The 14,387-nt window shown below is 43.0% G+C and overlaps 1 protein-coding gene and 1 non-coding gene across 2 annotated transcripts in view; one reads left to right on the forward strand and one right to left on the reverse strand.

Annotated features, from left to right (window-relative positions):
• plxna2 (plexin A2) overlaps positions 1–14,387 on the forward strand; it is a 339,402-nt gene that overhangs the window by 241,015 nt on the left and 84,000 nt on the right. Inside the window, exons 9-10 of the mRNA XM_061839724.1 lie at positions 1,052–1,152; positions 13,222–13,345. Coding sequence (XP_061695708.1) covers positions 1,052–1,152; positions 13,222–13,345 — 225 coding nt within the window. The remainder of the gene's footprint in view (positions 1–1,051; positions 1,153–13,221; positions 13,346–14,387) is intronic.
• Positions 738–810, reverse strand: trnai-gau (transfer RNA isoleucine (anticodon GAU)). The gene has a single exon. It is a non-coding gene; the product is annotated as a tRNA-Ile (tRNA).

Genomic DNA, 14,387 nt, shown 5'->3' on the forward strand with positions numbered 1-14,387 from the left:
TCATCACATGAGTCAGATCCAGCTTGTTTGCAGCCTTAACCGCAGTCTGTGTCCAGACCCAGAATTAGTGCCGAACAGACGTACACCGTAGCCTAAAAAAAATGAAAGTTACGATTCAAGACTTACAGACCGCTTTAAGGTAGTGACGAACTGTAGCGACTTGTCTCAAGTTAAGCCATCCAATTCAGACATCTCTGGCAATAATCACTGACTGCACAGCCCAGACAAAGATGAGAAGAAACCCAAAGATTGCATTCACTTGTTCTTATTTTAAAATGCAGACTAATTTAATTTGGTAAGTGTAATGATGTTTAATTACCTGAGCAGAATTTGTAAGAATTGTACAATACTTTAAACAAAACATAATGGACCAAGTGAAACACATTTGATTTTTTAAAAACTGTCTTAACTTGAAAAATTTCAGACATTTCAAAAAAGTTCAATCAATGAACAAAATATAACCTTAAAGAAAATAATGATGGTCCTTGTTTAGTCATGTTAAAAAGAAAAGCATTTCACAAATTCTGCCAGGGTAAGTAAACTTATGAGTACAACTGTACATATATCTTCAGTCTCACACTTTTGTTTACGTCTGTGTTACTTCACAATAATAGAAGTTTCTTTCGGCTTGTCCCTTTCAGGGTCGCCACAGCGTGTCATCTCAGATGAACGCACATATGTTTGGCACAATTTTTACGCCGGATGCCCTTCCTGACGCAACCCTTCTCAGGGAGTGGAGGCCCCAGTGGGATACGAACCCACAACCCCTGGTTTATCAAACCAGTGCTCTAACCACTGAGCTACAGGGCCTCCTTACTTCACAATAATACATGACAAAATCTTTTGGATTTGATGGCATGGATCCAACAATTTAACTGTGCCCAATCCCATCAGCTTTTACAATTGTTCAAATACAAATGTACTTCATGTAGGAAAAGGAAACTCAAATATATATTTATTTGAAAAAGGACATTTAACAAGTTTATTTGTTGAGTCCTTCGCGCTTGCTAAGGTTGTTAAATAGAATCTTGGTTTTCCTATTTGCTTCCAGGTGACCCAAGTTCCCATCGAGTCATGCGAGCAGTACGGGACGTGTGGCGAGTGCCTGAGTTCCGGAGACCCTCACTGCGGCTGGTGTGTTCTGCACAACATGTAAGTCATTACACAGTACACAAGCATGCACAAAAAAGAGACGGAACATATTTTAAATAAAAGACCAATTAAAGTCTAAGTAAAGGAGGAAATGAGACCACTTGTACATCATTTAGATTTCCTTACTTCCATTGGCTGCGTAATCAATATGCCCCAATCAGGCATGGAACACGGAAGCGCGGAGTGACACCTGCTGGTTCAGAGATGTAATAAAATCACAAGCGCAGGTAGAGAGGCGAGAAAATGAATATATCCATTTGTTGGGAATGGAAGTGAGCTTGATGAAATGATGTCTTGAAGCCACAAGGACAGACGGTGAATGCGGCACAGCCCCAAGAAAAGCCGAAAAATATTCCCATCTTGTCTGTTCTTTGTTGCTTGAGCACGCAGTCATCAGTCTGAGTTGTTTGTCAGCTTCCACGTCTTAAATTCCCCACTTCAAACACTCCTTTTTTTTCTCCTGGGGGGGCGAGCAGCTCCTCTCTGAAGGTATAGGCGGATATTTGCGTGTGTCAGAGCACGGCTGCAATCATTATCGAGATGGCAGCCCCAAAGTGCACTTAAAGTAATTTGCATCACTCCAAAGCCGGGACAGGACAAATAATTGCCTAGCGACAAGGTAATTCAACATGCGCTTCCATAGGTGGGAAAGGGGGGGGGGGTCATTGACTGGGGGGCTCTGTATTCCTTACTGTCTGCATACTTCCACACAGAGATCATTTAGCACCACATTAGCTTCCATGCTTGCATGTTAATCATATCCTTATGTGTGGGTGACTGAGGGAGTTGGAGTCAACGTAATTGAGGTTTTGGGGCGATTTACACCTGCTGCCTTTAAAAGGTAGCAACTGACAGGAAAAAACTTAATGACACAATTCTGCTCACATAGCCGTTAAAAAGAAAACAGACAAAACAAAATTACACCCTTTGTTTCCATTGGTATTGCTTGGCTTGGTCAGGCCATTATCACCACTTGGCTCACACTCGCCATTAGCCACGATGTTGCTGTTTCCAAACTGACACTGTTACGATGTCATGGCATCAATGTATCAAAGTAAACCTCACATCTGCTCGCTATTGGTTGCAGGAAAACAACATTCAAAAGCTGAAACCCAGAACTCAAATTTCAGACTTGCGGTTGAATGAGAACAAATTTTGAACGCCCACCAAACTGTTTGTGTGTCCGAATGTTTTTAAGTTGGATGTTCATCACTACAAAAACAATCGCGAATGGACCCTTCCGATGGCGATCTTAAGCTCCGCCCCCTTCACCATGTCCCACAAGCTTTCAAAATGGAGATTGCACAGAACATGTTTGAAGTTGATTCTCTATCACGTATTCCAGATAATATTGGGATATGTTTTTGCCAAATGCGTCAGACTTGTCCAAGCGAGTTCTATCGAGAGGTGTCAACTATTTCACGCGAGGATACTTTGGACGGAGCGGGACGCAATGTCAGAGATACAGCGAAACGTTGGCGATCGATGCAAAGTTTGACGCCTCACAAACTTCATATTGAAATCCAACAGGATAAAATAGTGGAATCCCACCGTACATGTAAACCAGGGTGAGTACCCTCACTTTATAAGTGAGTGGGTGTATTCATTTGACTTGGCTCGTAATCGAACCCAGTGCTACACCACATACATACATCAGAGAGGATACTTCTCCCTCATTTACCTTCGAACATACAGCCTTCTGTTTGTTGATATTGTCCACATTTAATTGTACGTGCGGTCTTCCGCGAGCCTTAATCCATTGTAGACACTTCGTCAACTGTGTTTTAGGCTTTGGAAAATGAATCAACTGGGCCCCTTGCAACCTAGCAGGATATCTTTCATCAAAATTGCAGGTTCCCCAAGCGCATCTGAGGACCATTTTCTTCGTAACATTAACTTTTCCAAGTGCATGCTACTGAAAACCAGCATTGCTTGTGGGGCCTATACGGCGCGAGGGGCGTTTCAAGCCAGGTGTTAAGACAATGTGGCTATCTGATTGGCTATTATTGTACGAGTGATTGACAGGTCGGAAAGGTCCCATTTTCTCCACCGAACCAGATATCTGTCATAGTGCCAGACTGAAAATATAAAGAGTTGTAGTTGAAAGAGAAATGGGCTGTCTTTCCATTGCACATCACAGTCTGAGTGAGAGTCTGTGGCTGGGTTGATCTTGGTGTTGATCACATATGTAAGAATTTCCCAAACCGATTGTTGGTATGCATCCCACTTAAGGAAGTCATAGAAAAAGTTGCAATGGAGCTGGAACGACTGGAAACTGTGTAACACTTTTGTAGAATGTGTTTGCTTTTGCAATTAAATCACTCCACCATATTAAATATGAAAGACATATTGGCCAGAATGAAAGAATAAAACTGTTGCAATCTGGTGGAACTTGCTGGGGTGCTGCTCTCTGTCCTCCTAATGGAGACTCGCCACTGGAACTGAGAGATCATTTTAAAGTGGTCAAGCAGCTGTGGAGTGCCAACATCTATATGTCTCTTTAGCATGTGTGTGTACGTCTAACTTTACATATGTCCAAAGAGATGTGCGGAGTCCTGTACTGTACATTTAAGGATAAAGAAGGTCAACAGGCAGCCATCTGCTCTCCTATGGCCACCTGTCCTTGGTCCTAATCTCATTCAGATCGCCTTGACCCGGTCATGAGTGTGGTGAATCGTAACCAGCCATTAAGACCACAGTGTAGAGGGATAAATTTGGAGAAGATCATTGCACCATAATGTGTTCAGTTCACATTGCGAAGGCCCAATTATATGAAAATCCTCGTTTTTTTTTTTTTTTTATGTAATCACACAATAGTCACATGTACAACCACTCAGGAACTGCCAATTGATGCCCAGCAAAATTTAAAATTGGCCCTCTTTCAACTGGCTGGCTATGCAGATGAGTTGGGCTTGATTCATACAGTAGATATGAGTGGTCATAAACATGTCATGACAATGAAATTGAATAATCCTTGAACTTGAACATAATTGTTACCTCTACACAAACTGCTTGTGACTTATTTCAGGCATTAGTACACACTGAATTAAGTTTGAGCATTACATTCATTGCTTATACACTTTAATTTATGTTCTACACAGTATGCTCACTCTTAGGAAATCATGGCTAAGCAACGAGATCATGAAGTCCCCGTGTTTGTGCTAACAAACTAAGAGCACAAGTCAATCAAAAGCGACTGCACCCTTCTGCCTTCATCGAGAGCGTGCCTTCTTCTCTTGCATTTGAGATGACGTTTTGCCAGCTGTGCTGCCACCCACAGCTGTGATCACCCCCCCCCCCAGTAACTCTCCCAAGCTGTTGATTCTCCTAAATTATCTTTCCCATGTCTGAGTACCCCCTGCAAAAGCAAATCTCGCAGCTATGCTACGCCGCTCATCTTGTCTCCCGCTTAAGACGTTTTCCCCTCTCGAAGGAGCTCCTTCACACCCCAGAGATGGTTGCTTTCCCATACGTAAACATCCCACGCTTTGATCCCCCCCCCCTCACGGCGCGCACAGCTGCCATTCACCGTACCCATCCTTTTTTCTTCTCATCCTACTAAATTTCTCTGTCGTTCTTTTGCTTTCATTGGTGGTTAATTGAACACAGAACGCTATCGGCCTGCTTTGCTGCAGCGATTGTGAGTGAGGTGACGAGCTGGCCAAGGAGGGGCTTTGCTGTCCCCTTCCTTTTGCTTTCTAATTTCTTCCTTCTTTGTCTCATTCATGGGAGGGTGTAAGGTCCTTTAATTACCCGCAGCTGGTAGGCCTCCCTCGCATACTTGTAAGAATAGGAAGGGGAACGGAAAACTATAGCAGAAGAATGAGCAAGTGTTTGATGACGCGCATTCATCAGCCCCACCAGCGTTTTGATTCCACCTCAAAGGGAGATCATCATCATCTCAAGTGCTCTTCAATTGCAGTCTCGCTGATAGGATAGTTGCGTCTTTGTCTGACCGCAAGCCAAAAAGCATGCCCTCTACTGCTGTGACAACGTCTCATCAGGTTTTAGGTTGTAGAGTGGCCTTTTGAGCATGCCCGAAAAAGCTTTTTACATCACGGGAAGCATTGGATGTCAATGCTGGGACCATCCTTTAGGCATGTTGCCACATTTCAAAAGAAGATGCAGAGTTTTGTTAGATTTCTTGGTTGCTATGGTCACAGGCTTAGGTGGTGCGTTTGGAGGGTCAGAAGCGAACTAAACTAATCAGTTTTGGTTTTCTTAATTACACGATTATTACGCTTGTGCAACATCGGCACTAAATCTCATCTCTGACCTATAATAGGTCTCCTATGTGGAGTTTGCATGTTGCATTTCTCCAGGCACTCCGCCTTCCCACATTCCAAAAACATGCATGTAAGGTAAACTGAAGAAAATAAGTATTTGAACACCTTCCTAAATTGCAAGTTCTCCCATTTAGAAATCATGGATGGGTCTGAAATTTTCATCGTAGGTACATGTCCACTGTGAGAGAGATAATCTAAAAAGAAAAATCCAGAAATCACAGTGTATGATTTTTTTATGATTTATTTGTGTGATACAGCTGCAAATACCGTAAGTATTTGAACACCTGTCTATCAGCTAGAATTCTGACACTCAAATACCTGTTAGTCCGCCTTTAAAAGTCCACCTCCACACCATGTATTATCCTGTATCAGATGCCCCTGTGTGAGGTCATTAGCTGCATAAACACACCTGTCCACCCCATACAATCAGTAAGACTCAAACTTATAACATGGCCAAGACCAAAGAGCTGTCCAAAGACACCAGAGACAAAATTGTACAACTCCACATGGCTGGAAAGGGCTACGGAGAAATTGCCAAGCAGCTTGGTGGAAAAAAGTCCACTGTTGGAGCAATCATTAGAAAATGGAAGAAGCTAAACATGACGGTCAATCTCAATCGGAGTGGAACCCCATGCAAGATTTCACCTCGGGCAGTCTCAATGATCCTTAGAATTGTGAGGAATCAGCCCAGAACTACACAACAGGACTTGGTCAATGACCTGAAAAGAGTTGGGACCACCGTTTCCAAGGTGGTTGTTGGTAATACATCAAGACGTCATCGTTTGAAATCATGCACGGCACGGAAGGTTCCCCTGCTTAAACCAGCACATGTCAAGGCCCATCTTATGTGTGCCAATGACAATTTGAATGACACAGAAAAGTCGTGGGATAGTTTTGTGGTCAGATGAGACCAAAATTGAACATTTTGGTCATAATTCCACAAACAGTGTTTGGAGGAAGACAAATGGTGAGTTCCATCCCAAGAACACCATCCCTACTGTGAAGCATTGGGGTGGTGGCATCATGCTTTTGGGGGGGTTCTGCACATGGGACAAGACGGCTGCACTGTATTCGGGAGAGGATGACCACGGCCATGTATTGTGACATTTTGGGAAACAACCTCTTTCCCTCAGTCAGAGCATTGAAGATGGGTCGTGGCTGGGTCTTTCAACATGACAATGACCCAAAGCACACAGCCAGGAAACCCAAGGAGTGGCTCCGTAAGAAGCATATCAAGGTTCTGGCGTGGCCTAGCCAGTCTTCAGATCTAAACCCAATCTGAAAATCTTTGGAGGGAGCTGAAACTCCATGTTTCTCAGTGACAGCCCAGAAACCTGTCTGATCTAGAGATCATCTGTGTGGAGGATGAGCCAAAATCTCTTCTGCAGTGTGTGCAAACCTGGTGAATAACATTTGACCTCTGTAATTGCAAACAAAGGCTACTGTACCAAATATTAACATTGGTTTTCTCAGGTGTTCAAATACTTATTTGCAGCTGTATCACACAAATAAATTGTGAAAAAAATCACACATTGAGATTGCTGGATTTTTCTTATTAGATTATCTCTCTCACAGTGGAGATGCACTTACAATGAAAATTTCAGACCCCTCCATGATTTCTGAGTGGGAGAACTTGGAATATAGCAGGATGTTTAGATACTTATTTTCTTCACTGTATTGGTGTAAATGGTTGAATTGTCGACTGTGGTCTGCGGTTGACTGTCAACCAGTCCAGGGTGTATCCATGGTAGACTTGGGGGGATTTTTGGGTGGCAAGGATGGGAAAACGAAATGACAGCATTTTTGGAACGGTGACCTGAGCTTTGAAATAGTTCACATAGAAAGTGAACTTTCCCAACACTGCTTGAACAGGTCACGGGAAAGCTCAAGCTTTGGGCAAAAGTTTGACTCATACTGGAAGGGTTATTACTCAATCACAGGGCACATTACATTACAAATGTGCTCCAAATGTTCATGTGCTGCAAATGCAGGAGTGACAAAACAAAAAAAACAAAAAAAAAAATCACACAAACACAGAAAACTAAAGCAAAAGGAAAATGCTGCAATCACAGAAAACAACTGCATAGGTAAAATGCTGTAAACACAAAAAAACACAAATCAACAGAGAACTGCAAGAGAGAAATGTTACATGTTCAAGCCTGGGAGTCTGCAACGTCACCAGAGGCCGTGGATGTCTTGTGAGAAAACTCCTCTGTTCTTTTTTTCAATTTTCAATTTTTCAATTCGTATGGTCGTTTCCTACGCATTGGCCTCTGTTGGCCACCTTCCCACATGGAGGCAAACAAGAATTTTCACGTGCTTTTACTCTGTGTGCCACTAATTTCCAATATCTTTTTCTGCAACAAAAAAACTCTCAAATGTTTTTCCTCAGGATGTGACCCGAAATTCTTGACAACTCCCGCCCACACTTTTCTGTTTATTTCTCTGGTCGAGGTTCTCGTCAAGTCTGTTGGTCAGCCAACCTCGATTTCCTTGTTCCGCCTCACTGGTCTCATTTTAGCACAAACGGGTTCTCTTGTGTTCCAAGTCACCCTGGTTGAATTTCTTAATGGCATGTATTTTTCTGGTCACAGATGACAACATGTAAACAATTACAATATTCTTGACTAAGGTTGTCGTAGTTTCATTGTTGTGCATATTTGTGGTTCCAATGTTTTGTACATCTGTACATTTGCCCCACATGGTCTGGAGGTTCTTTTCTATTCCTTAATTGCATATTCAATTCAGGCTCTAAGATCAAAGTACCTCCATTCCAGTACCTTATTGGCATCCAATTTTTTAAGACTTTTTTTTTTTAAATAATTTTCTGAGGAAAAACTGAAAATCCATTCGTGGACCAAAATGAAACCATAATAAGATATTCGGTAATTCCCGGTAGTGTCCGAGGCAATATTTTTGTTTACTGTTGTACAACTGTAAAAACAAATTCAACATTTCCCCCCTTTTTTTAATTCTGAAATGAACAGAGTCATTGGCATTTGGCTTTCAATGTTCTGATTCATTTGACGGGCTCAGCAGCTATTGGATCTGTTTCCTTGTCGAAGTCATGTTGAGGGGAAACACATCAGATTGTTCCTTGTGTCATTTGTACTAGATGAGATTTGTAGATGCAGAGTGCTGAAGTCAAGGTAGCACTTATGTTAATTGCCAATAATAATTGGATCCTTTCGTCAACGTTAGGGAACTTGTTGCAAGTTCCTCCGAGCAGCCAGACTGCATTTACATGTCTATTCCCACCAGTGTTTATTGTTTTCTTGACCACCAGCATGCAGGTCTGTCAGAGCCTCCATACATCCCAAGCATGCAGACGTTTTGTTTATTGAAAAAAAAAATTTAACGTAGCCCGGTGCATACTGACGAGCAATGTCTTTCGTATCGTAAATGTAAGTAACAAATTATTTCACTAAAAAGAAAAATCTAAGTACACCGATGTGCTATTAGCACCTTGTTTGTGGAAAGTAAAGTGAGCTTCTCGTCAACATTTGGCGCTCACCTAATGAGAGAGGCAAGGGGTCAGCCTGTAACTACACAAAGATAATGGCCATGACCCGAAACCATGGCAACAGCAGCCGTCTTGCATTGCCCTCCTACCTCACGCACCCACACCCCCTTCTCACCTATTCTCCACTCTCTCATCACATTTTGCCTGGGCAAATTCACTTTGATTAAAGAAAAGAAAGAAAAAAAGAAACCAAAGCCACAAGAGAGAAATGCCGCTCAACATTCACCTTAATATTGTTTGGGTTAGACTGGGGTCAATGTCTTTTTACACTTGCATGACAAGCAGGAATGTTGGAATACATTCGGATATTCAAAACGTCGTCACATTATTTCCTTGTCAGAGAAGTCAGACAGTTGTCTCTGTTTATATACTATATATATATTTTTTTTTATTATTATTATTATTTTTTTTTTTGCCAGGAGTCAACAAGTGGGACACAATCATGAAGTAGAACGAAATGTATTGAATATTTTATACTTTTTTAACAAATAAAACCTGAAAAGTGAGGCGTGCAATATTATTCGGCCCCCTTGCATAATACTTTGGAGTGCCACCTTTTGCTGGAATTACAGCGGCAAGTCGCTTGGGGTGTGTCTCTATCACTTTTGCGCATCGAGAGACTGAAATTCTTCCCCATTCATCTTTGCAAGGCAGCTCGAGCTCAGTGAGGTTGGATGGAGAGCATTTGTGGACAGCAGTCTTCAGCTCTGCCCACAGATTCTCGATTGGATTCAGGTCTGGACTTTGACTTGGCCATTCTAACATCTGGATGTTTTATTTGTGAACCATTCCATTGTAGATTTGGTCTTATGTTTTGGATCATTGTCCTGTTGGAAGATAAATCTCCGTCCCTGTCCAAGGTCTTTTGCAGACTCCAACAGGTTTTCTTCCAGAATGGTCCTGTATTTGGCTCCATTCATCTTCCCATCAATTTGAACCCTCTTCCCTGTCCCTGCTGAAGAAAGGCAGGCCCAAACCATGAGGCTGCCACCAGTTTGACAGTGGGGATGGTGTGTTCAGGGTGATGAGGTGTTGCGTTTACACCAAAAATATCGCTTTGTATTCTGGCCAGAGCACCTTCGTCCACATGTTTGGTGTGTCTTTCAGGTGGCTTGTGGCAAACTTTAAATGAGACCTTTTGTGGATATCTTTGAGAAATGGCTTTCTTGTTGCCACTCTTCCATAAAGGCCAGATTTGTCCAGTGTTGTTGTCCAATGGCCAGACTCTCCCACCTCAGCTGTAGATCTCTGCAGTTCATCCAGAGTGATCATGGGCCTCCTGGCTGCATCTCTAATCAGTCTTCTCCTTGCTCTAGGTGAAAGTTTAGAGGGACAGCCCCGTCTTGGTAGATTTGCAGTGGACTAATACTCCTCCTGTTTCAATATGATTGCTTGCACAGAGCTCCTTGAGATGTTTAAAGCTTGGGAAATCTTTTTGCATCCAAATCCGGGTTTAAACCTCTCCACAACAGTATCTCGGACCTACCTAGTGTGTTCCTTGGTCTTCATGAGATGGTCTCTGCACTTTAAACAGAACCCTGAGACCACAGTCAACATTGGATCATTCAGAGCTCCTCACTGAACTTCCAGAGTGAATTTGCTGCACTGAAAGTAAAGGGGATGAATAATATTGCTCGCCCCACTTTTCAGGTTTTTATTTGTTAAAAAGTATAAAATCTCCAATAAATTCCATTCCACTTCACGATTGTGTCCCACTTGTTGTTGATCCTTGACAAAAAAATGAAAATTTTACATCCTTATGTTTGAAGCCTGATATGTGGCGAAAGGTTGAAAAGTTCAAGGGGGCCGAATCCTTTCACATGGCACTGTATATATAGCACTGTATATATATATATATGTGTGTGTGTGTGTGTGTGTGTGTGTGTGTGTGTAGCACAGGCGTGAGCTTTTCGTGTTGATATCATCTGTCAGAGTTTGTGAACCTAACCAATAGAGTTTGTGAACCTAACCAATAGGTCCCTCAAAAAAATTATTTGGAAACTGATGTTACACAATGAGGCTCCACCTTAATCACTTATTTTTTTTTTCACTTCATGATGCTGTGATGCTTGAAGTTCAACTCTTATTTCAAGTCGTTGCTCGTAAGGCGAAAAATTGGCTGAGACGGTCTGCATCTTAAAAGGCCTCCAAGTCGAGATACCACTCTAGATACCTTATCTATCTTGACTCTTCTAATTTTACACTGTCTTGAATAATGTTCACATTCTTTCTAAAAGGGAACCGAAAAAAGGAATCCATTGAAAACAACAAGAAATGCCCACATGTAGAGAAATCTAATGTGTCCTTTTCTAGTGGGAGCTTCAGACTACTACACTGCTACACAAACTACGCACTTTGCTGCTCACACACACACACACACACACACCCCACCCTTATCCAACCATGGCACATTTCAGTATAGTACAGTATGTGCCTGCTGTGTGTGAGAGCGCGTGCATCATCCTTCTCATGCACGGGTGTCTGCTTGTAGTTCTGACAACATAATTGCTCCCTGAGTCGTTGGACAGAGCTGTGTCTGAGAGTCAGCAGGGGTGAGTGTGTGTGCTTCAGAAGCCTGATACACAACCTAATACATATCGACACACATGCACGCCCACAGCTTGTAGTGGACCACCACCCAGCCCCGCCGACAGGGGCTGACTCATTGCTGTCCAATTAGAGATGCTGCGACCAGACAACAAGCAAGCAGGCCAGACACTATAGATGAGGACAGACTGGAAAGGGGAACAAATACTTAATAGGCAGGAAGAAAGGCGTTGTACCGGAGTTTTAATGAGGGACGTGGGTGAATTGTGGGGATGTTGTGTGGGAGACACACATGGTCTTGCCATTAGGAGGAAACACTGTGTCATTTACACTCTGCTGCAGCTCGACGGTGCAAAAAAGTTGGACGATAACACATCAAAGTTGACAAAACAATGGGCAGATGAAATGGCTGAAAACAGTGTCATATACTGTACATACATGCCAGGCCAGTCGTTTGTGGGGTCGTTTGTAAAGAAACATAACGCAAGTGACTGGTAGACAGCGTAGTTAGCATAGCGCAGTCAACGTTGATGGAGACGCAGAGGCACGCGTGATTGTTTTTTTTTTTGGCAGTGGACTTATTTACTGTACTGTGTATTCACTGTGAACACCTCCATTGAAAATTGGTGGCTGTCCTCAATTTTCAGATATCAGTTTTCACCATTTAAATGGAAATGTTTACTGCATACCGTAAATGTTCATATCTTTGAAAACTTTGCATCATCAGTTGCCATCATGTAAATAAGCTGTTAAAAAGACACCGTTGTTTTCTATTGTGAGTTTTTTTTCCCCTCTGCTGTTTTCCTCTAAGCAGCACGGTGTATGACTAGTTAAACCGTCTGCCTCACAGTTCTGAGGTCCAGGGTTCAGATCTTGGCCCCGGTTGTGTGAAGCTTGTATGTTCTCCCCATGCCTGTGTGGATTTTCTCCACGCACTCTGGTTTTCTCCCACATCCCAAAAACATGCATCAATTGGAAACACTATGTTGCCCATAGGTGTGGATGTCTGTACAGATGGTTGTCTGCTTCTATGTGGCGTGTGATTGGCTGGCAACCAGTTTAGGGTGGACCCCGCATACTGCCCGAAGATTGCTGGGATAGACTCCGGCAATCCCGCGACCCTTGTGAGGATGAGCAGCTCAGATAATGAATGAATGAATGTGTTCATCTCATCAATCAGTACATGATCGTCAAAATGCACGTCTCACTGGCGACGACAAATGCGCAATGGAAGGTATTGTCACATTTAAAGTATGTGATATATGTATTTTTATAAGTGACAGTCAGAAGTCTCGGCAAAACTTCGTGCTCCCTGATTTACAGCGAGCCTCACACTTCAATGACTCCTGTCTCTCACTTTTTTTCCGCGCATATTTCCAGATTACGCATGGTGGGGGTGTCAGAAGTCTGGACAGGAGAATGTGTGTGCCTGGAAGGTGCACAAGCCAGGCACGTAAATAAAAGACCTGTGCACAAATGGAACAATATGGCCCAAAGTACTTTTTGTTCAATCAAATACACCAATGGACTCAAATTCCCCACCCCACACTCCAATCAGAACTCCTTTGTTTACGATACACACTGCTTGTTTTGGATCGTTCAGTCTTGAAGGAGAGCTGCAAACTCAACACCAATTCCTTATTCCTTGTTATTAATAAAACAACTACCACTTTTGTTTTGTCACAGTGAGTACAATTGTTGTCTTCTCTTCAGATGCTCCCAGAGGAACCGTTGCAACCGTGCAAACGAGCCATACCGTTTCGCTGCATCTTTGGACCAGTGTGTGAAGGTCACCGTGTACCCAGGCAGCATCGCAGTATCTGAGCCTGGTGCACCAGTAAGTTTGCATACACACACACACACACACACACACACATACACAATACTGTACATTCGTAAAGCCAAACAACTTGGACATAGATGTAAAAAAGTGCTTCTCATCTACATAACTACCCACATGCAGAAGTAGAATCATGTAAAATGACTCCCTTGTCTTGTGTGTGATGCATAAACATGAGGCAGAAAGGTTCATAAGAGCTTTGTGTTGGCGTTTCAGCATGCATACGCTTGCTTGCATGGTGCAGCGCAACCAAAATGGTTGCCGAGACGTGTTTGTGTGGAAGGCTGAGTGGGTGGTACAAGTTGCCTAAGTGCAGAGGAAGACAAAGCACTTGGTCGCTAACTTGGGGAAGATGTGTGCATGTATGAGCGTGGTTTTGCCTCACTTGCACTGAACTGGACCATCGCGAAGGAAATTACAGTTGACGACTAGCGCCCACGCACCAGGCGATTGACATTCCCCGACAGACCCACGAGCTTCAATTAAAAACTGCAATTCCTGTCTGTCCGTCTGTGTTCATTGTTCCGTTCGTCTATCTAGTTCCTAATGGTCGGTCACTCATGGAAACTAGTAGCAGAGCCGCGCTCATTGCACGGCCATTCAGTGGCGTTTGTTCATGTCGATGTCCCGTGGGCCTTAAAAGTCAGACAGCAAAGATTTAATGGGATTGGTTAAAATTTACATTTGGATTGTTAACATGTTTTGTCATGCATAAATATCATAACAAGGAAGTTATCGATCAATATTTTGGCAAAAAATTGGGGGTTCTTTAGTGGTCCCAAACATACCCAATGTATTGAGGCATTGTGGGTGTAGTTTCTTTACTTGCCCCCAAGGGCTACTGGAAGGGATGTTACAGTAAGATCCATCCATCCATTTTCTTCGCCGCTTATCCTCACGAGGGTCGCGGGGAGTGCTGGAGCCTATACCAGCGGTCAACGGGCAGGAGGCCGCACTCACAATCACATCTTGGGTGTCCAATTAATGTTGCATGTTTTTGGGATGTGGGAGAACATCGGAGTGGCCGGAGAAAACCCAC

This window comes from Syngnathoides biaculeatus, chromosome 2, assembly GCF_019802595.1.
Source record: "Syngnathoides biaculeatus isolate LvHL_M chromosome 2, ASM1980259v1, whole genome shotgun sequence".
Lineage (NCBI taxonomy): Eukaryota > Metazoa > Chordata > Actinopteri > Syngnathiformes > Syngnathidae > Syngnathoides > Syngnathoides biaculeatus.